This window comes from Chrysemys picta, chromosome 7 (assembly GCF_011386835.1).
Source record: "Chrysemys picta bellii isolate R12L10 chromosome 7, ASM1138683v2, whole genome shotgun sequence".
In the NCBI taxonomy this organism is placed as follows: Eukaryota; Metazoa; Chordata; order Testudines; family Emydidae; genus Chrysemys; species Chrysemys picta.
This window is the reverse complement of record NC_088797.1, coordinates 75054757-75075171: the sequence shown is the minus strand read 5'-3', so window position 1 is coordinate 75075171 and position 20415 is coordinate 75054757. Positions and strand designations below refer to the sequence as shown.

The 20415-nt window shown below is 39.8% G+C and overlaps 1 protein-coding gene across 13 annotated transcripts in view; it reads left to right on the top strand.

Moving 5' to 3' along the window:
• PARG (poly(ADP-ribose) glycohydrolase) overlaps window positions 1-20415 on the top strand; it is a 127525-nt gene that overhangs the window by 85557 nt on the left and 21553 nt on the right. For all 13 annotated transcript variants that reach the window (XR_010589214.1, XR_010589213.1, XR_010589212.1 and 10 more), the window contains 3 exons: window positions 1695-1755; window positions 5177-5252; window positions 11254-11401. Coding sequence is in view for 10 of the 13 variants with exons in the window: in XM_042854672.2 (XP_042710606.2) it covers window positions 1695-1755; window positions 5177-5252; window positions 11254-11401 (285 nt within the window). In the remaining 3 variants the exon portion in view is untranslated. The remainder of the gene's footprint in view (window positions 1-1694; window positions 1756-5176; window positions 5253-11253; window positions 11402-20415) is intronic.

Sequence of the window (20415 nt, the reverse complement as noted above, 5' to 3'; positions counted from 1 at the left end):
TCTTCCACCATGCAAACTAGTAGAACCACATCCTATCCTTAATATACCCACCAAAGTCTCATTGATGTCAATAGATGTTATTCACACAGATCAAGAGTAGAATGTGACCCATGCATGTAACTTTTTGTGTATAGGTAATTGCATTTTTACACGTGAGTGAAAAGATGTTTACATGCAAACTGAATTACAGCAACCTCTTACTTCTAGGTTATACAGCTGCTCCGCCTCTTTCTATATACTTAAAATCAGTTGGGATTATGTTCTATGTAACGGGTTAATTTGAATTTTTTACAATATAATTCCAAATAATATTTAATAGGATTCTCAAATGTTCTTCCTTGAATTAGTAACTTGTATTTCACTTTCAAACAGACCCTGTCTCTCTTTTCCCCCCCCCTTTTTTTTTTTCTCTCTGTATAATGATTTAAGACTGAAGTAATTTAGCTCTGGAAATGAGTGGAAATTAAATGTTTAATTCCCCAGCCCTTTTATTATAAATAGTAATTGAGTTCCTTGTAACAGAATACATTGGAGTATATGTAAACCAAAGCTTAGTACTCAAAGTGTATGCTTAATTTGTGAAACGTCACCTCCATAATATCACAGAACCCTTGTGGGGAAACACTTGATTAATACAAGACCTTCTCTCTAAAAAATTAAGCTAACCTTTTTTTTGTAAAAGTCTTTATAGCCTCATAAAATTTCTAACAGTATTACAGGAATATTTAACACTTTCTGAGGAATATGTTATGCTTTGCACAAAAGTAAGAGTTCTTAGAGAATAGAGGTTTTAAAATATGTTTTTATTGAGATGACACCACCATTGTCTCTAATAGTTTCTAATCTCTTACTCTAAGAATGCTTTTCCATAGAAAACAGGGAAATTCTTTCTAGACAAAGAACAGATTGAATAAAATAAGTTTCTTCCAAATATTCAAAAACTGATTTTTTTGTTGCTGCAACTAAAACACATTTTTAGTGAAATAAAAGGAAGTCACAGAAATAGAGGTAATCTCTTATAATATGCATCTATTAGTGACACATCTTTTTTTCTGTTGAGGGCTGGAGACCTCCAGGAATCTTCCTATTTCCTATCTCATATGCTTCAAGAGATAATGAACTTCCTTCCTCTGGAATCCATCAGTCCTTCATGTTAATTAGTTATGGTTCTTGGTTGAAAACATAGGGTGCTGCCCTACTACAAGCATGTAGTGCTTCATGACCTGCTCACTGAAGCCTGCTCAGCGTCTTGAACTCTGATTTTTTCCTATGGCAACACATTCTGCTCTCACCTGAGCTACCAAGCTAGTCTGATGATGATTAAAGTTTAAGTGGAATAGCTGAGAAACAACATGTCATACCCCCACTTTACTTCTGCTGGCTGATAAAAAGAGAAATAGATGTAAAAAAGAAGTGGAGACAAGGAGGTGAAAGTTTGATCATCATATATATTTCCTTCAGTTTGAACACTGGCCCTGTCAGTGAGGAAATCAAACTTAAGTTTTCCTTTTAGGAGAAACAAACATTTATTTTAACGAGCATTTTTATTTTAAATTGGTTTTAAATGTTCCTGAGTAAGAACCACATGTGTTGTAGCCTTAGTTTCTGAATGATTTTAAGTGGTGAGCTTTTAAAACTTGAAATATACAGGTAATAATTTGTTTTACTGTTTTTTTGTTATTTTTTTTAAATAGAACCGACTGGATTAGTAACGTTTACAAGACAAAGTCTTCAAGACCTTCCAGACTGGGAAAGGTAAGTTAAACACATCTCTCAGTGTGAGTAATTGTTTTACTTGGTTGTGATGACTTAAGGCCTTATGCAACTCCCAATAAAGTCATAGACTCCTAGTGACTTCATTGGGAGTTGGGTCAGGCTCTTAATCATTACAAGGGACACTATTTTGTATGGATCTTTGTTATTTTTATTCATCAAGTCTAGAAAAAATATCAGCTGAACCAATGCAAAAGCAAAAAGGGAGTTGTTTCAGTCTTCCGTAGAAGTAGATAATTTTGTCAAAAGTGCTAAAATTTTGTAAAATAAATTTCTAACTTGAGCATATTTATGTGCTTCAGTTACCTCATTTCATTTTGTTTGTTCATGATTTAAATGAATATTTAAACAGTGATATTTCCATGAAAATTTGCAAGTATATATGTGGGGATGAGGTTAGCCTGGGTGTGATGGTTCATCTGAAGCAGCAATGACAGGAACTCTGATGCAATATGGCTGACAGCCAGCATGAAAAATTTGATTTGTTAGCTTTTTCATTGGCTCGTGCCATGTCATCAGCAAACAGTCCAAGTAAGATGGTGGCTGCTTGTCTGGGAATGTGAAGTTTTAGATTTAAGCGAAGTTTTTGGATGTTGGAGTTTTGGGGCTGGGAAGAGAGGCAAGAAATTGGGGAATTAGGTGTGTAACCCTAGAATCAAAATCTGTAGATTTAGGATTATAGATATAAATACTAGTTAAGATTTAACATTATATATTAAATTTGTATCCAAGACTGTAAATAGCACAGTGTAGAATTACTGGCTATTCCATGCTCTTTCTTTTTTTAGACTTACTTTAATAATTGGTGTTTATTAAAAAAAAAAAAATCTTATAACTGTAGTAGTTATAATAGTTACTATCCCTAAAATGTGCTAAAATAACTAGTGTGTACATTCACTTTTAAGTTACTTGCTATACAATGCATATTAACTATAATCTAAAAGATGCACCCTTGTTAGACACACAAGGTCTGATACTGTGTCTTGCAAATAGCATGTCATGGATTTCTTGTTAGTTTTACCAGTTCTTAAATATACTATAGTTAGTATATGATAAATGGATCCCCAAGCCCTAAAGGGCATACAACAAAAGTTATTTTAGAAGGTAATCCCATTGAAAGTAGTTACTCAGGCTAGGAGCTGACATTGCATTCCCTTGGCACTCACTGCTTGAGTAATTTTGTGCTGTCTCTTGCAAAGAGATTGATTTCTTGAGGTGATGGTGGCACAGTGAATTGTAAGGAAAAAGCACTTAGCTTGCTCTGGTTTCAGGATAAATATGCAATGATTACTGAGAAAGACTTTGAGGTATGACAAAGGAGAATTAAGCCACCATTTAAAAAAGATGAGCCAATTCAGAATGCAGAATCCTTGAATTGCAGAAGTAAACAGGTATATATGTGCTGGGCAGAAAAGATGCTGGCATTTTGGGGTCTAAAACATTTTTTATAAGTCTCAGAGTACATCAATTCATGCATGTTTAGTAATAACAGAGTACACATGCTTCTCCTAGTCTTCCAGGAAACTGCATACCCTTACAATTGTATATGTCAAGGGTCAGATCTTCAGCTGGTGTAAATCAGTTTACCTCCATTGACATTGACTGGTGCTTTGCCAATGTACTCAGATGAGGATCTGACCCCAAATTATTTTTCCTAATCTGTCTAAATGTTCTGTAAAATGATTTTGTCATATTAACATACTGCTTCTTTGCTCTATCTGTGTAACTACTATTTAGGGGTATAAAATATGTAATTGTATGCTATTAAAGGTTTTAAAATTGGTGATTGAGGATATAGACATGTTTCACATTAATCTCAATGGGAGCTGAATGGCTAATTTTTTTTTTTTTAACAGAAAGGTGAAACATCATTTTATTTCTTGTTTGTTAAAGTGAGGAATCTAAGCCATCACTGATATGAATGAACATCAGTTTATGTACTAGCTTCTCATACAGAATATTCTGTTTCTTAATATCCTGCTCAAGTAGAGAGTAGATTTATGTCCCTTGTAAATCTATTAATGGATGATTGTAACTAATACAGCTTAATTTAAACCTCTCTCTTTTTTTTTTAAATTCCATTATATTATGATTAAATGTCAGTGACTTTCTTCAGTAAGTCAAAAGATTTAATACTATTATTAAAAGTATATGGTAGATTAGAATATTCTGTCCACAATACTGGTGATCAATCCATAAAATTAAGTGATTATTTTAATTTTACAATTCTGGATGGAAATTAATGATCAAAAATGATCATTCTGATCAAAATAAGTCCAAATTTGTGAAAACCCAAAGAGTAGTTGTGAGCTGGAGAGTGTAGTTCAGCAGAAATAACATGGCAGCGAGCAACAGGATTTTTCAACAGCAGCAAATCTTTATCAGCATAGATCAAAATAAATTACCATTAGCATAAAACAACAACAAAAAGATCCCCCCAGGTGGGGTTCACTCAGGCTATGGCTATACTCCAGCTTAAATCAACATAAATTATGTTGCTCAGGGGTGTGAATTAGCCACACACACACCAAGTGACATAATTTATGCCGATTTAAGTGCTGGTGTGGACAGTACTATGTCTATGGGAGAAGCTTTCTTGCCAACAGAACTGTCGCCACTCATGGAGACTGGAGTAATTAAACTGATGGGAAAGCTCTCTCCCGTCGCCTTAGAGTGGCTACACATATTGTTTATTGCAGCCGCTGTAAGCTCTCTAGTGTAGCCATAGCCTCAGTACCTGTGTGGAGCCCTGCTTTCCAACAGACATTCCTCTCTTCTGTTTTTCCAGCATTCCTGCTTATGTAGCTGTTCACATGAGTTACTGTGTAACAGAAAGGAAAAGGGAAGCTATAGTTAATCTTTTGTGTACTGGGGCACAGGTGGTGCCCCTGCACTCAGCGACATCTAGGAGTATCAGAATTCTAAGCCCAGATCTGCTATTCTCTTGTTCTGTGGCCTTGGGTGAGGAACCTAACTTCCGTTTCACCATCTATAAAATGAGAATAATAAAACCCAATTCACCAAGTGGTAGTGAGGATTGACTGATGTGATCATAGGGAGCGGATATCATTGGATGGAAAGTACTATGTAAATGCAGAGTATTCATTTTCTTCACCTCCCACTTCCCTAACTCATATCTGACTTTTGTCACGTTGTGCCAAATTCTACTCTAAATTATCCTGGTCTTAGTTGTATATCTGGAGTATCCCTTTGGAAAGCAAACAAAGCTTTTTCATTGAAGTCAATGGAGTTACTTTGGATTTACACTAATGTAACTGAGAACATAATTTTGTTCATTTATTTTTTTGCAGATTTTTATAATGGAGACTTTTACATTTGGTGATGTAGTTAATTGATTCTCTGTAAGGTAACACTGTATCTATATATATTTTTAAAATTATAGATCTCATAAAAAACTGACCAGATTGTATGTCACATATGAGGGCACTATAGAAAGCAATGGACGTGGTATGCTACAGGTAAGTGTCTAATAAAAATATGGCTTTATGCTGTGCTTTTGGCCCTGCTTTTGATGACTGGGTAGTTTAGCAAAGCTATTCATATACCTCCTTGGTTTTTGTTTTTAAGTAGTGATATTATACCGGATAAAAGAAACAACAAAACTGATCATTTTGAAAGCCTTAGTAGTGTCAATATTCCCCAGCTCACCTTGTTTTTCACATGTGTCCCTGTTTCCAAAACCATTTGACAGAAAATCACAAGACCTGGACAGCTTCAGGTCCTTCAGTTCAGACATGGATTGAAGATTGACAGGAGAGGAGTTTCCAGGGTATGATCTTGACAGGGTGTCACAGTTTTCAGTTTATTTTTTAAAAGCTGTTGCTGTGCCCCATCTGGTGACCAGTTCAGTAGTTCAAGAGGCTCTTTCTGCTGCCAGCATAGTTGTTTTGGTCTGAGAGCCAGTCAGCTAAAACTGATTGATAAGCAGAATGTCTCCTCCATATCCATAAAGAAATATTTAGTTTTGTTTGAAGGGGTGACAAGTTTAGCTTTTAGAGTTTAGTATAAAACTTTGTGTTCTGTCCTTTTTATCAACTTACATTATCCTGTCATTTGAAGTTGCTTTTAGTTCTTGCAATCCCACTTGAAAAGGGGAAATACAGTCCTTGCCTAGGGGAGAAAATAGATCCATAAAGTTTGTAACTGGAACTACAAGGTTGCTAGATAATATCTGGGAATGTGTTCAACGGGGGAGCTCCATGTGGTTTGGAGTCCTCCACAGAATTTTCCACGGGGAGTGACCCTTTAAAAAGGTCCTAGCATCTCCTGCTTACCAGCACTAGTGGCCAGATGGAGTCTGGAAAGTCTGTCCTGCTCCTGTGGAGCAGCGCTAGGGAGGTGGTGCCTTTATCGCCTCAGAGGCTCCAGGGTTGTCAGCTGTTCCATGCTGATTCACACCTGACACCTGCAGTGATGCATTCCTGCAGAGTTTAGGAAACCCTCCGGGCCCCAGTGGCCTCCCAGGAAGAAGGGGGCATCATTACATCTGTTGTCTGAGCGCATTATGAAAATTGTGCAAGAACATAAGAACAGCCATATTGGGTCAGACCAAAGGACTATCTAGCTCAGTATCCTGTCTTCCGACAGTGGCCAATGCCAGGTGCCCCAGATGGAATGAACAGAACAGGTAATCATCAAGTGATCCATCCCCTGTCGCCCACTCCCAACTTGTTGCTAACAGAGGCTAGGGACACCATCCCTGCCCATCCTGGCTAATATCCAGTGTGTGTGTGTGTGTGTACACACTGTTTACTGTATATAAAATCTTGTGTGCATATACGTACATCTATATACACACACATAAAAATATAATAAACAGAAATCAATAATGCAAAGTAGAAGGGGGGAGATGAAATATATAAATATAAAAAGGTATGTGCCCAGGGTTACTCTTTCTATGGGACAGCAAATATTAAGAGTGCACAGAAGATAATGGTTTGCTAGGTTAACAAATGCACAACAGGATGGTTCCCAAACATTTATACTTCTATAAATTCCCTGTGTAACCATATGAACTTATTAGTGTTACCCTTATCTCTCCTCACCTCCCTCCTATTTTTTGTCTTGTCTTGAATTTAAACTGTTGAGCTCTTCAGAGTAGGGAGAGACCATGTTCTACCTTTTTGCTTGTACAGCAGCTAGGACAATGGGCCCCTGATCCTGACTGGGGGTCTCTGCGTGCTACCGCAGTATGCACATAATACTATTATTCTTCAAATTATCAATAATAGTAAATTAACTAGTTATTCCAGGCAGCTCTAAGATATTTTAGTTGTTAACCAGTAGGCATTAGTGCTGTTCCAATATTAGCCACAAGCAGGCACACGATACTGTACCCAGTGATGTGACCCAGCACGGCATATCCTATGTCTCAAGTGAGAGCATCACCACAAGTAGATTGCTGATATTTTAACATGAGGAAAATTCTTCTCCTTGAAGCCCTTCGTACCTTCATTAAATCCGAGCAGCCAGAATCTGCATGGAGATGATAAACTTAAAAACTACACAGAAATATTAATTTTTCTTCCTTCTCCTTAGTCACCCATCCTGTAACCCCAGGAGGGAGGAGGAAATTATGCTGATACTTTTATAATGCCTTTTATGTATTGTATAAATTTACACTCAGCTAAAACAAATATACCCTGAGGGGTGGTGATTTTCCCTTTTTCTAGCTATTTAGCTTTTTAAGTCTGAATAAACAGAGCAGGTAATCCCTCTGCTTGGATTAAGAACTCTGACAAAAGATTTTGGAGAATTTTCATCTGAGTTTTATATACCACAGTCACTTTTAGCAACACCTCAACCGCTAAATGTCTATCAACATTTTCATCATAAGTTTCAGTAGGGATTTGTTGTTATTTTGGCTAGTTGTTTCAAAGCCTTGCCTTTTAGAGGTTAAAAATCACTTTAGACTTGACACTTAATATGAGTTTGTGGTCCAAGGGGATTTATTTCTTCTGCCACCCTCTCATTTTGGTTGAACTCTTATTATCTATTATGAATTCAGTTGTCTTAAGAGAGATGTGGAAAAATATAGTGGCATTTGAAAGATTAGGATGAAATAGCATCCTTTTTTTTTTAATAAAAAGAACAAAACTATAAATTATATGCTGGTCACTAATTTATAATGTAGACTCATAGGCTTTAAGGACGGGGGGGACCATCATGATCATTCAGTCTGACCTGCACACTGCAGGCCACAGAACTTCTCCCACCCACACCTGTAATAGATTCATAACCTGTGGCTGAGTTACTGAAGTCCTCAAATCATGATTTAAAGACTTCCAGTTACAGAGAACCCACCATTTGCTCTAGTTTAAACCTGCAAGTGACCTGTGCCCCATGCTGCAGAGGAAGGTGAAAAAACCCCAGGGTCTCTGCCAATCTGACCTGGGGGGAAATTCCTTCCTGACCCCAAATAGTGGCAAGACCCACCATCCAGACACCTGGGATAGAATTCTCTATTGCAACTCAGAGCCTTCCCCATCTAGTGTCCCATCTCTGGCCTTCGGGGATATTTGCTACTAGCAGTTGCAGATGGGTTACATGCTATTGTAGGCAGTCTCATCATACCATCCCCTCCATAAACTTATCAAGCTTAGTCTTGAAGCCAGTTAGGTTTTTTGCCCCTACTGCTCCCCTTGGAAGGCTGTTCCAGAACTTCACTCCTGTGATGGTTAGAAATCCTGTCTAATTTCAAGCCTAAACTTGTTGATTGCCAGTTTGTATCCATTTGTTCTTGTGCCCACATTGGCTGTTAAATAACTCTTCTCCTCCCTAGTATTTATCCCCCGCTTGTATTTAAAGAGAGCAATCATATCGCCCCTCAGCCTTCTTTTGGTTAGGCCAACTAAGTTGAGCTCCCTGAGTCTCATCTTATATTGGCAGTACCTCCCAACTTTTGTCATCTGCAAATTTTATTATCAAGTTCCCACTTTTTGCGCCAAAGTCATTAATGAAAATGTTAAATAAGATTAATCCCAAAACCAATCCCTGGGGAATTCCACTAGTAACATCTCTCAGCCTGATAATTCACCTTTCAGTATGACCCATGCTAGTCTCCCTTTTAACCAGTTCCTTATCCACCTTTCAGTTCTCATATTAATCCCCATTTTATTGAATTTAACTAATTTCCCATGTGGAACTGTATCTAATGTTTTACTGAAATCCAGGTAGATTAGATCCACTGCATTTCCTTTGTCTAAAAAATCAGTTATCTTCTCAAAAAAAAGAGATCAGGTTGGTCTGGCACGATCTACCTTTTGTAAAATCATGTTGTATTTTCTCCCAATTACTGTTTATCTCTATGTCCTTAACTACTTTCTCTTTCAAAATTTGTTCCAAGACCTTGCATACAATTGAGGTCAAACTAACAGGCCTGTAGTTTCCCAGATCACTGTTTTTCCCTTTCTTAAAAATAGGTAATATATTACCCATTCTCCATTTGTAGGGTATGACCCCTGAGTTTACAGATTCATTAAAAATCCTTGTAATAGGGCTTGCAATTTCATGCGCCAGTTCCTTTAATATTCTTGGATGGAGATTATCTGGGCCCTCTGATTTGGTCCCATTAAGCTGTTTGAGTTTGACTTCTACCTCAGATGTGATAAGTTCTTCTTCCAAATCAACATTTCTATTTGCCACTCTGCCACAACCTCTAAACTCCTCATTATCCTTATTAAAAACTGAGGCAAAGTTAAACCATGCCTAGATTATCTTTAATCTCCACCCCATCCTCAGTGTTTAGTAGTCCCACTTCTTTCCTTGTTTTCTTTTTATTTATTCGGCTGTAAAGCCTTACTGTTGGTTTTAATTTCCTTTGTAAGGTCTAACTCTGCTGGGCTTTTGGCAGTTCTCACTTTATCCATATACTTTCTAACCTCCAAAAGGTAGCTTTCCTTTCTGATCCATCCTATCTTCCATTCCATATTGGCTTTTGGCTTTCTGCTTTCTCTTAGTAAGCTGTTTGAGATGCTTGCTCATCCAGTTTGGTCTTCCCTATGAATTTTTTTCCCTTGCTTGGATGTAGACTTCAGATAGCTTCTGCAACCTTGATTTAAAGTAATTCCAAGCCTCCTCCACATTCACGTCCATGAGTTCTTCAGTTCAGTCCACTTCCCTAACTAATTCCCTTAATTTTTGAAAGTTTGCCCTTTTGAAATCAAGGACCCTAGTTGTAGATCTGTTTTTGTTTATCTTTCCATTTAGTTTAAACTGAATTAGCTCATGATCGCTCGAACCAAGGTTGTCCCTTGCAACCAGTTCTTCTATGAGATCCTCATTACTCACCAATACTAAATCTAAAATGGCATCACTTCTTGTTTGTTTGGTGACTATTCAGTGGAGAAATCTGTCGGCTGTCGCATCCAGGAGAATCTGGACCCTACCATTATTATAGCATTTGTTCTCCAGTCTATATCTGGGAAATTAAAGTCTCCCATAATCACACAATTCCCAGTAATATTTATTTCATTAAAAATATTAACGATGTCTCTATCCATATCCACATCAGATTCTGAGAGGTCCATAGCATACCCCAAGCACTAACCCAGAGGAACCTCTGGTAACCTTTTTCCCTGAAGTGCTTTTGACCCAAATAGATTCTATTTTATCCATTCCATCACTTTTAATTTCTTTACAGTCTACCTCATGATTAATATACAGGTGTTAGTTCACCACCTTTATTTCTGTGGATGGAGGCTTTTTTTAAAGTGAAATACATGCTACTCCTGCAAAAAAAAAAAAAAAAAAAACCAAGAGCTTAAAGCTTATCTATTTCAAACAGTGTGTCAGTCTGATTTGAACAAAAAATCTCATCCCATTCAAGTGTCTTCGGCCATAGTTAACAGTGAATCTCTGTAGGTAGAGAACTGCTGGTACAGTTGCATTACCAATCTATAAATGATTTAGGACATGCAGCTGATGGCCAAATATGTAAAAATGTGTGATTTTTCTAACTTCTGTAAAATATAGAATGGGAAAATTGTAAAGGGATGTAAAAATGGAAACAACAACTATATTTTACTCCAATAAATGTCTGGAAAGAAAGTGTTCCTTTTAAGAATCTTGGCTGTGAGCATTTTGTCAAATAATAAACCCCCACCCCACATGATCTACTAACTGCTTTCTGCTTCTTAGATGAAGAAGGTAACCGGGGGGCGAGGCATCTTTATGAGGGCAACAACCTCTTTCCTATCAGCCTGCTGGACAAGCCACCTTTGCAATTAAACAGGGGCAACTCACTTTCTTTCACAAGCTGGACAAAGGTCCCCACCACTTAATATGCAGTGAGGGCAAGGTGGCTCAGTCCTGCTAGTTGCATTTCTAAATGCAAGTGGGCAAACAAAACAAAGGCTGAACAGAAAGATGAATCTCACGCTGAATTTATTTATCTTATTAAAGAAAGGATGTAAAGATGTTTGCCTATTCTGTAATCATCTAGGACATTTTTTCTACTAGGTTGATTTTGCAAATCGTTTTGTTGGAGGTGGCGTCACTGGTGCAGGACTGGTACAAGAAGAAATTCGTTTTTTAATCAATCCAGAGCTGATAGTATCTCGGCTCATCACTGAAGTCCTGGACCACAATGAATGTCTTATAATCACAGGTTAGTCTTTGTTAACTCTGTGCAGAAAGTTTCAAATACTTATCTTCCTATTATATATGGAATCAGTGTAGTGCCAAGAAATTTCAATTGACATCTCCAACATCATAGAAGCTGAAGCACTGTCAACAGTCATATACATACCCTGATTTATTCATGCTATTTTTCTTTTAGATCACAAATTGTAAAAGCGTCCTGTGTACCTATCTCCTAGTCTTCACACTCACTGCAATGCTCTTTGTAGACAGTTCTCAAATGAGTAATTATTGTGATAAGAGTTTAATTGCCTAATTATGTTCCAGTGTGAGTTTATGCTAAAAACCGCACTGACTTCAAATAACTCAGGAACAGGCTTTATAGTAAAAGCAAACCTCTTTTGAGTCTAATGGTCTGATTGTAAATTCCTCTTAGGGTCTGCTGTAACTTGGCTATAATACCTACATTAATACTCAGTCTACATAATGTCTCCGTTTACTGTGGGTTTCTTGAATTAAAATTCTAAGATTTGATATTGAAGTTAGTAGTTATTGGAGATGTCTACACTGCACAGTTATGTACACAATATTCACTGTGCTCACAAAGTTCCATCTTAGTAAATCAGTGAGCCCAGTGTAAAACGTGAAATGGCTTCTTTTGGAGGTAGTCTCTTTTTTTGGTTGTTAGTATTGTGGTCAAGAACAGAGTGGCACTTATCAGGATGGTTCCATTATTAGCAAATCTAGGAGATCCATAGGATTCAACATATGAGTCAACAGTGTGCCCTTGTTGCCAAGAAGGCTAACGGCATTTTGGGCTGTATAAGTAGGAGCGTTGCCAGGAGATTGAAGGATGTGATCATTCCCCTCTATTCAGCATTGGTGAGGCCTCATCTGGAGTACTGTGTCCAGTTTTGGGCCCCACACTACAAGAAGGATATGGAAAAATTGGAAAGAGTCCAGCGGAGGGCAACAAAAATGATTAGGGGGCTGGAGCACATGATTTATGAGGAGAGGCTGAGGGAACTGGGATTATTTAGTCTGCAGAAGAGAAGAATGAGGGGGGATTTGATAGCTGCTTTCAACTACCTGAAAGGGGGTTCCAAAGAGGATTGATCTAGATTGTTCTCAGAGGTAGCAGATGACAGAACAAGGAGTAATGGTCTCAAGTTGCAGTGGGGGAGGTTTAGGTTGGATATTAGGAAAAACTTTTTCACTAGGAGGGTGGTGAAGCACTGGAATGGTTTAGCTAGGGAGGTGGTGGAATCTCCTTCCTTAGAGATTTTTAAGGTCAGGCTTGACAAAGCCCTGGCTGAGATGATTTAGTTGGGGATTGGTCCTGCTTTGAACAGGAGGTTGGACTAGATCAGGGGGGCGGGACCCCTCAGGGGGTCGCCAGGGTATGACATGGAGGGGGGGGGTCGCATCTGTCAGCCTCCACCCCAAACCCCACTTTGCATCGAGCATTTTTAATGCTTTTAAATATATAAAAAAGTGTTTTTCATTTATAACGGGGTCATGCTCAGAGGCTAGCTCAGAGGGGGGTCACCAGTACAAAAGTTTGAGAACCACTGGACTAGATAACCTCTTGAGGTCCCTTGCAACCCTGGTATTCTATGATTAACTGATATGCAGATTGTTAACAACTGGTGTGTTTTACATATTAAGCCTTTATATTTTTAGTGAAATTGTAACATTCATCCTGAAGGAGTCCAAAGCACTTCACTGTCTTTAAAAGCACTCCTCACTTCATCTGTCGTTTGAAGTGCTGCTACATCTGGGCTGGAAAATTACAGCTGTTTTAATGTTTGCAGAGTTGTTTTAATAGCACACAGAAATGTATGCAACAATTTAGGAAAGGACTTTAAGAGTTAACTGTTTTTCTGGATTAAATATACCTGTGAAGAACACAATATGAATACATAAATAGATCTAAAACTATACAGGAATATAGTTTCCCAAATTTGTATTGGCCAAGATATCAGGGATAAAAGGAGAATATTTATACTTAAGTTATTAATTTAGGGTCTCGGTTCTTACTAAAGTCTGTTGAACAGCTCCCATTGACTTCACAGGGAGGTGGACCAGGCCTTAGACATGGACTAAATATAATGCAGCTTTTATTATTACTGGTAGGAGAGACCAAACTATCTATAGCCTGCAATATTTTTCCCTACTACTATTTCTTTTTTATGGCCTAATCTCAAATTTCTTCATCTGTCACTGTATGAGACAAAGAGCAGTGGAAACAAAATGAACTAATAGTTTGCAATGTTTTTAATTTTTTTTTAAATTTGAATGTGGATTTGAAAATATTTCACTTAGGTTTATATTTCAAGTTGAAGTTTAAAAATGATACCATAGTGCATGTGTTTTTAAAAAAACACATTGTGCATTTCCAGAGAAAAAGGCCAGTATACATCATAGAATATTTTTGTGAATGAGCTACTAAAAAAGTGGCCAACAGCAGGCCTACAAGAGAAATAAAACTCATTTATTACACACCGGTCTCTGGAGACTCCTAAACAGTCTCCATGGCTATTTTTAAGATTTAACTAAAGAGCACTGCAAAGAAGAGTCAGTAAGTAAAAGCCACAATCAGTTACCATTAGCAAATACTTCTATTTTGTCAAAAAACAGTTTTCCAATTCCTTCCTGGAATCAGCTACATTTAACCTGATTAAAGTGGGAGATTGAAAACTCAGTCTGAAGAAAGAAATTGGCTTATAGTCACCACAAAAAGAAAAAAATCAATCAACACAAAGAGCAGAGCAAGACCAGGCAATCCAAGAAGTCCTTCTCAGACTGTTGATTTTGCAAGTTACTTAGACAGAATATGCTCAGGGTCTGCACAGTGCCTGGAATATGTTGTTTTGAGGCTGTTTACAGAAATGTGCAATCTCTTACACCTTTTAGAATTTGGAGTTTACTGTTACTCATGTTAATACAGTTTCTAGCACCAAACCAGGATCGATTAAATCCGGTTTCTGAGCCCCAAAGAGTTGAAGGAAGGCTGAGCTGGGGCTTTGAGCTATGTAGGGTTTCCCGCAATAATGATGTGCTCAACTGATGGCTTGGGTGATCTGCATCATTGGAAAAGTAGACTGGCAGCTCAGGAGTAGAAGATGAGTCTGTCGGGGATCTGGGGATGGGGAAGGAAGGAAGAATCTCTTCTGGGCAGAGAAGAAATCAAAGTTTGTGTGAGGGGTCTACAGTTTACTGGAACCCAGCTTCCCTTTAATTTTAATTCAGACCAGAGGTGATACATTTTTTTTATCAGTTTATAATACATCTAAATACATATTTGATAAAACCCTCTGAAAGAATGCTTAATGAAAGAATGTACTCATACAAAAGATAGTTTAGTACAATGTCCATTTTTCAGGTTCTGTTGTACTCTGAAGCTTTGTTTTGTTACTCATTTTAAATTTGATTATCTTATATACAGTTGTGTCAGTAGGCAAATATCTTCAAGAATATAGTTCGTGTGCCGTAACACATTTGCTGTAAGGTGATATGAGTTTCAGATTCTCCGTCGAATGCCCTGTGTTCGGCACTAACCAGATTAAAGCACTAAATTACTTCCCCTCCGGAAAGGGTTAGCTCTTCCAGGTTAAGGTTACTAAAAGAGATCGTAAAGAAAGAGTCCTCCCAAGAGAAGTCTACATCTCTGGATACAGTAAACAAAATGGTGGGGCAGCTAGTCATTCACCTTCAAAAATGCAAGCATTTGTTGCTAGGGTCAAACAAGTGTGACTTTTTCATTCAGCCAGTATTCTCCCAATTTTTTTTTTCAATCCTCTTTACTTTATTATAGTGCCTCCTAATTAATATCTGTGATGTTCTGCTCCCTTAATGGAAATGGCCATTTCATCATCCTCATTTGATCCCTGGCGTTCTTCCATCTTGGTTCTTAGGCAAGTCTGCACTGTATGCCACTATCTTCCTGATAAATTACATTTTTTTTATGATGCATCTTGACGCAGTGGCCTAATGGATGTAACTGTGCTACTCAAATTTGCAGAAGAGTCTGAGAAATTGGAAAGAAATTAAATTTGTTCTGATTGTGCAACATCTGGTTGAGATCATCACTGTAATGAATATGAAACTGGTCATGCAAACGAAGTAGTTCTTCAACACACAGAGAATTGTCTGCCTACAGAAATGTTAGAGGGAATGCTAGAGATTCCCGTGAGATATTTCTACTATGTTTTCTTGTTTGGCTTATATACCACGATTGCTGCTAACAGACTATGGTTTCTACTCAGATTGTGAACAAGTCCTGATACTCTGAATTCAGCCTCTTTACCATGTGAGACCAAGTATGTTCAACCAAAGTAAAAACAGGCTGCTTATTCTGCTGCTTTACTGGTTACGAGTGGTACTAACCTTCTTCCCTCAGAGGGTATGATGTTCTATCCTCTTCCATTCAGACACTATGGGAAAGAAAGGTGGGGCAATGCCCTTTTCCTCCTCCCACTATAGCTCAGTGATTTAATTTACATGGCTAGATCTTAAGAATAGTAAGATCCTGAGTCCTTATGTTGTTTCTAGTAACCTACACAATTCTTTTTAGAGGCTCTAGCATATGGCAAGCAGAGTTTTCCTCGACTTCTGTAATTCATAGAAGTGCTAAAGAAATATTCTTTGCTACTGCATTGTATCTCTTTTTTTTCTCTTTTTTTATAAGCACAACTTTCATCTTATTTTGTAGCTTGTCCTCTGAATCTTGGCACTCTGCCTACATGTTTTGTTTCTTTCTTTGCTCTCGTTTTCTTGGTTGTTTTCTGCTTTGTAAATGGCAAATTAGCCTCCTGCATTTCTCTGCTTGTTGTTTTCCCTAGCGTTCTGCAGTGTGCTATTATGTATACTTTCATTTGAATTCAGATGTTGGAAACGCTAATCAATTAACCCAAAAAATAGGGCAGAAGATAAAGTAGCCTCTGAAATTCTCCAGAAATGTTTGCAGATCCGATTCTTTTTCCAACCTCCGCTTGGAAGCCTGAGAGTCACAGGCGAGACTACTGCCTGTCAAGTAATAATTTTTGCCTGATATCTTTCCAGAGTTTCATTTATGAAAATCAATGGTTTTCATTAATGCTGGGTTTCTGGGACATGAGTTTAAATTTTGTGTGATTTCTGTGAGCCTCTTGATGATTAATTCATCTCTTCATACTTTGGTCATCAGAAGTTGCATTTTCATAAAAAGCAAATGAAAATGACCGTTTAAAAAACAAAACTAATATTTCTACACTCTTTAAACCATCCTGTTATGGTATAGTTTCTCATTCCTGATAACCCAGTGCTTTCCTTCTAACTGCTATACCTGAAGGGAACATGTTCTTCTCAAAGTTGAAGGTTTCCTAGGCTGTCCTGACAGAGCTGTCAGCTCTCATTTGCTTTTCTTGTTGTTTGTGCAGACATTTTCCCCAGGCATATCAATAAATATTAATTTTAAGCGAGTCAAGAAGAGCCTGTATTGAAAGCTGATAGTCTGTATGTTTCAAAATAAGGTTTGTCTTTTGTATTTAATACTTTATAAACTGTACACAGCTATGTCTTTTCTGTGTGCATTTGTGTGTATATGAATGACTGAATGCACTGTCTGTGCCAGATTCACTTGCATTTGTGACTCTTAGTGTTTTTAATGGTATGCGTACTCTTAAGAGCTGTCTAAACTTCAGTGTAAGCCTAGGGTTAATGGGACTTGAGTTAGCTGACCTGTGGGAGAAACTCCTGGGCCTGAGCATCTACACTGATTCTTAAACCTGAGTTTAAGACTTTCAAACCCAGGCTTGACCCTGGGGCTCTGGCATCCACGCTGCAGTACGCACACCCGAGTCAAACCAATCGTATCCCAGAGTCCCTAGTGTTCTCCTGAATTGTGACTTCTCTAGCCCTTTCACCGTGATGCGCTATGGGAAAACTTTACTGCCTACCCTGCATGTTACAGGATGTTTGAACAGCCTACCAACACAGCCTGCTGAGGAGTGATTTTGGTCTGTATGCTCCCAGCTAAGAGTCAGTAACGTGGAGGAGGTGCCTTTGAAGAACGTCTCTTGCTTGCACTTTCACTCATGTGTCAAGAAATGGGCAAAGCTTCAGTGAGGCACTTGTTGACGTTTTGACAGCATTTTCTGACCCATCAAAGGTACCTGACTGATTCCATGATGGAGGAGGGGGAGTACCCTGGCATGGCAGACTCGCACTCCCTTATGCTGCTCAATACACTTGGCATAGCCGCTGATGCCCCCTACATAGACTGCTGCTTCTAGCGCAGGGCCATAAGCACCGACTGTAGGGATCATGTTGTCATGCAGACCTGGGATGACCAGCAGTGGGTCCAGAGCTTTCACATGAAGAAAGCAACATTCTTGGAGATTTGTGAGCGGCTTGCCTCCCTCCAGCATGAAGAGACATGAATGAGGTCACCCTGGCCAGTCCAGAAGCGGGTCACTATAACTATCTAGAAGCTGGCTACTCCAGACTGCTACGGGCCTGTTGCCAACCAGTTTGGTGTTGGAAAGTTGACTGTGGATAAAATGGTGATGGTGGTTTCTGAGGCAATCAGGCATGTGGTTTACCCCAAGGTGGCAGGCATTAAAAATATTCCTGAAGTATTTGCTAGCTTTGAGACTATTGGGTTTCCTAACTGCTCTGGGGCCATTGATGGGACTCGTGTACCTATTGTTTGTCCTCGTCAAGGAGCACATAGTACATGAATCAGAAAGGGGACTATTCCATTGTTATGCAGGCACTGGTGGACCACAGAAGCTGATTTATGAATGTCAACGTGGGTGCATTGGAAACGTTCATGATGCCTGAGTTTTTCACCGATTGGGAGTCTATGGACACTATAGATGGACAGTCTGGGACACTATTTTCAACAAATGACATTGTCATAAATGGGGTCACTGTCCCCACCATGATTGTGGGGGACCTCACACACCCTCTTTTTCCTTGGCTTATGAAACCATACCCTGATTTCAGAGGCCTTGGCAAAACAGTTTAATTACACTCTCAGCAGGTGTAGAATGATGGTTGAATGTGCATCAGGCAGATTAAAATTTGTTGGCGGTGTCTACAGTGTCATCAGTACTGTCCTCATTACTGTGGCTTGCTGTGCTCTTCACAATCTTTGTGAAGCCAGAGGTGAGTCATTTCTCCCTGAATGGAGCTATGACAGCGAGGGGTCGCTGAAGCCGTATACTCAGCCAGAAAGGGCACCTTCCACAGCTGGAGCTGGAGGCACCGAGGCGACAGAAGTCAGGGGTGCTTTGTGCTCCCACGTTATGGACTTGCATGGCCCAATGGAAGAGAGGAGGTAGTACCTCTAAGTGTGTGTTTGTGGGGAGGAAAGGGGCTAATTAATTTGGGGGGCAGGGTTCAGTGCTTGGCAGGATTGTGGGCTTGATTGCCATACAATGTACTTATGAATAGACCCCTGTGTGGATACAAAATTTGTATCTGCATCTGATCCGTGATTCACAAAAATGATCCGCAGATATCCGCATCCACGGAGGAGGACATCTGAGGATATAAAGCAGATATCTGCAGATTTGCAGGGCTTTAGATATAAAATGTGGATCCGCATCCATCCATCTGCAGATATAAAGTGGATATCTGCGGATTTGCCGGGCTCTGTTTATGTGGGGGTATATGGATGGATCACAATGTAGGTCAGGGGTGGGCAAACTACAGCCCGGGGGCCACATCCGGCCCTCCAGATGTTTCAATCCGGCCCTCAAGCCCCAGCCGGGGAGTGGGGTCAGGGGCTTGCCCTGCTCCACACGGCTCACAGAAGCAGCGGCATGTCCCCCCTCTGGCTCCTACACGTAGGGATAGCCAGGGGGATCAGCACGCTGCCCCTGTCCTAATTGCCACCCCCGCAGCGCCCATTGGCCGGGAACCACAGCCAAAGGGAGCTGCAGGGGTGGGGCCTGCTGATGAGGCAGCACGCAGAGCCGCCTGGCTGCACCTTTGTGTAGGAGGTGGAGGGGGGACATGCCGCTGCTTGAGGTAAGCGCTGCCCAGAGCCTGCACCCCTGACCCCCTCCCGTGCCTCAACCCCCTGCCCAAGCTCTCATCCCCCTTCCGCCCTCCGAACTCCTCGGTGCCAGCCCAGAGCACCCTCATGCCCAGCCCCACCCCAGAGCCTGCACCCCCTCCCCCCCGCCGGAGCCCTCACCCCCCCCCAGCACCCCAACCCCCAATTTCATGAGCATTCGTGGCCTGCCATACAATTTTCATACCCAGATGTGGCCCTTGGGCCAAAACGTTTGCCCACCCCTGGTCTAGTTCATATAAGGAAGTACTCAAGTGTGAATTGATGTACCTAACTGCATAGAGGACTACAGTTTACTTAGTAATCTCATTTTCTGCGGCTTTATTATAGGCGGGGCTAGTAATACTGGCTATTATAAAGATTGTCCAACATTTACCGTTTAAGACCCAGTTCAATTGCTTATAACTTTGACAAACTTTAACCATTTGGGCTGAAATTTTCCATGGGGGTGTCTGTCTCAGGCTGATTTTTTGAAAAAGTCTAGCCAAAAAGATTGTCATTTTAGAGAAAGTAGCCAGGAAAAAATGTTGTTTTGCACATGTTAAAAAAAATTCTTGAGACCTTTTCTTGAAAGGCTGTAATGCCCCCATGCTTTGGAGCAGTGATTTGAAATTTTGCAGAGGGTGTCTTGTCTGCTATCTGGACTGCTTATTTGCCTTCTCCCCAGAGTGAAATGAGCATGCTCCAGCTCCAGACTGAGGGTATCAGACGGACTTTTTCTGTAATTTGCTCCCAGCTGCTCTGAGCTGAGGTGGGGCCAGGCGCCAGAACTGACAGCAGGGAAACTCTCTCTTCTATGCTGTCAGTGACCCCCTGCTGGCAACCAGGCAGTGTGGAAGAGGAAGCCATTGAATGCTGGAAGCGCTTTAACGTTACTAGTGAAGACGTGCCCTCAGAGTGCAAGAGGGGGTAAGGGCATAGCGGGAGTAGCAGTCAGGGGTCTCTGAGGTCCAAGATGACAAACATCCAGTGAAAGA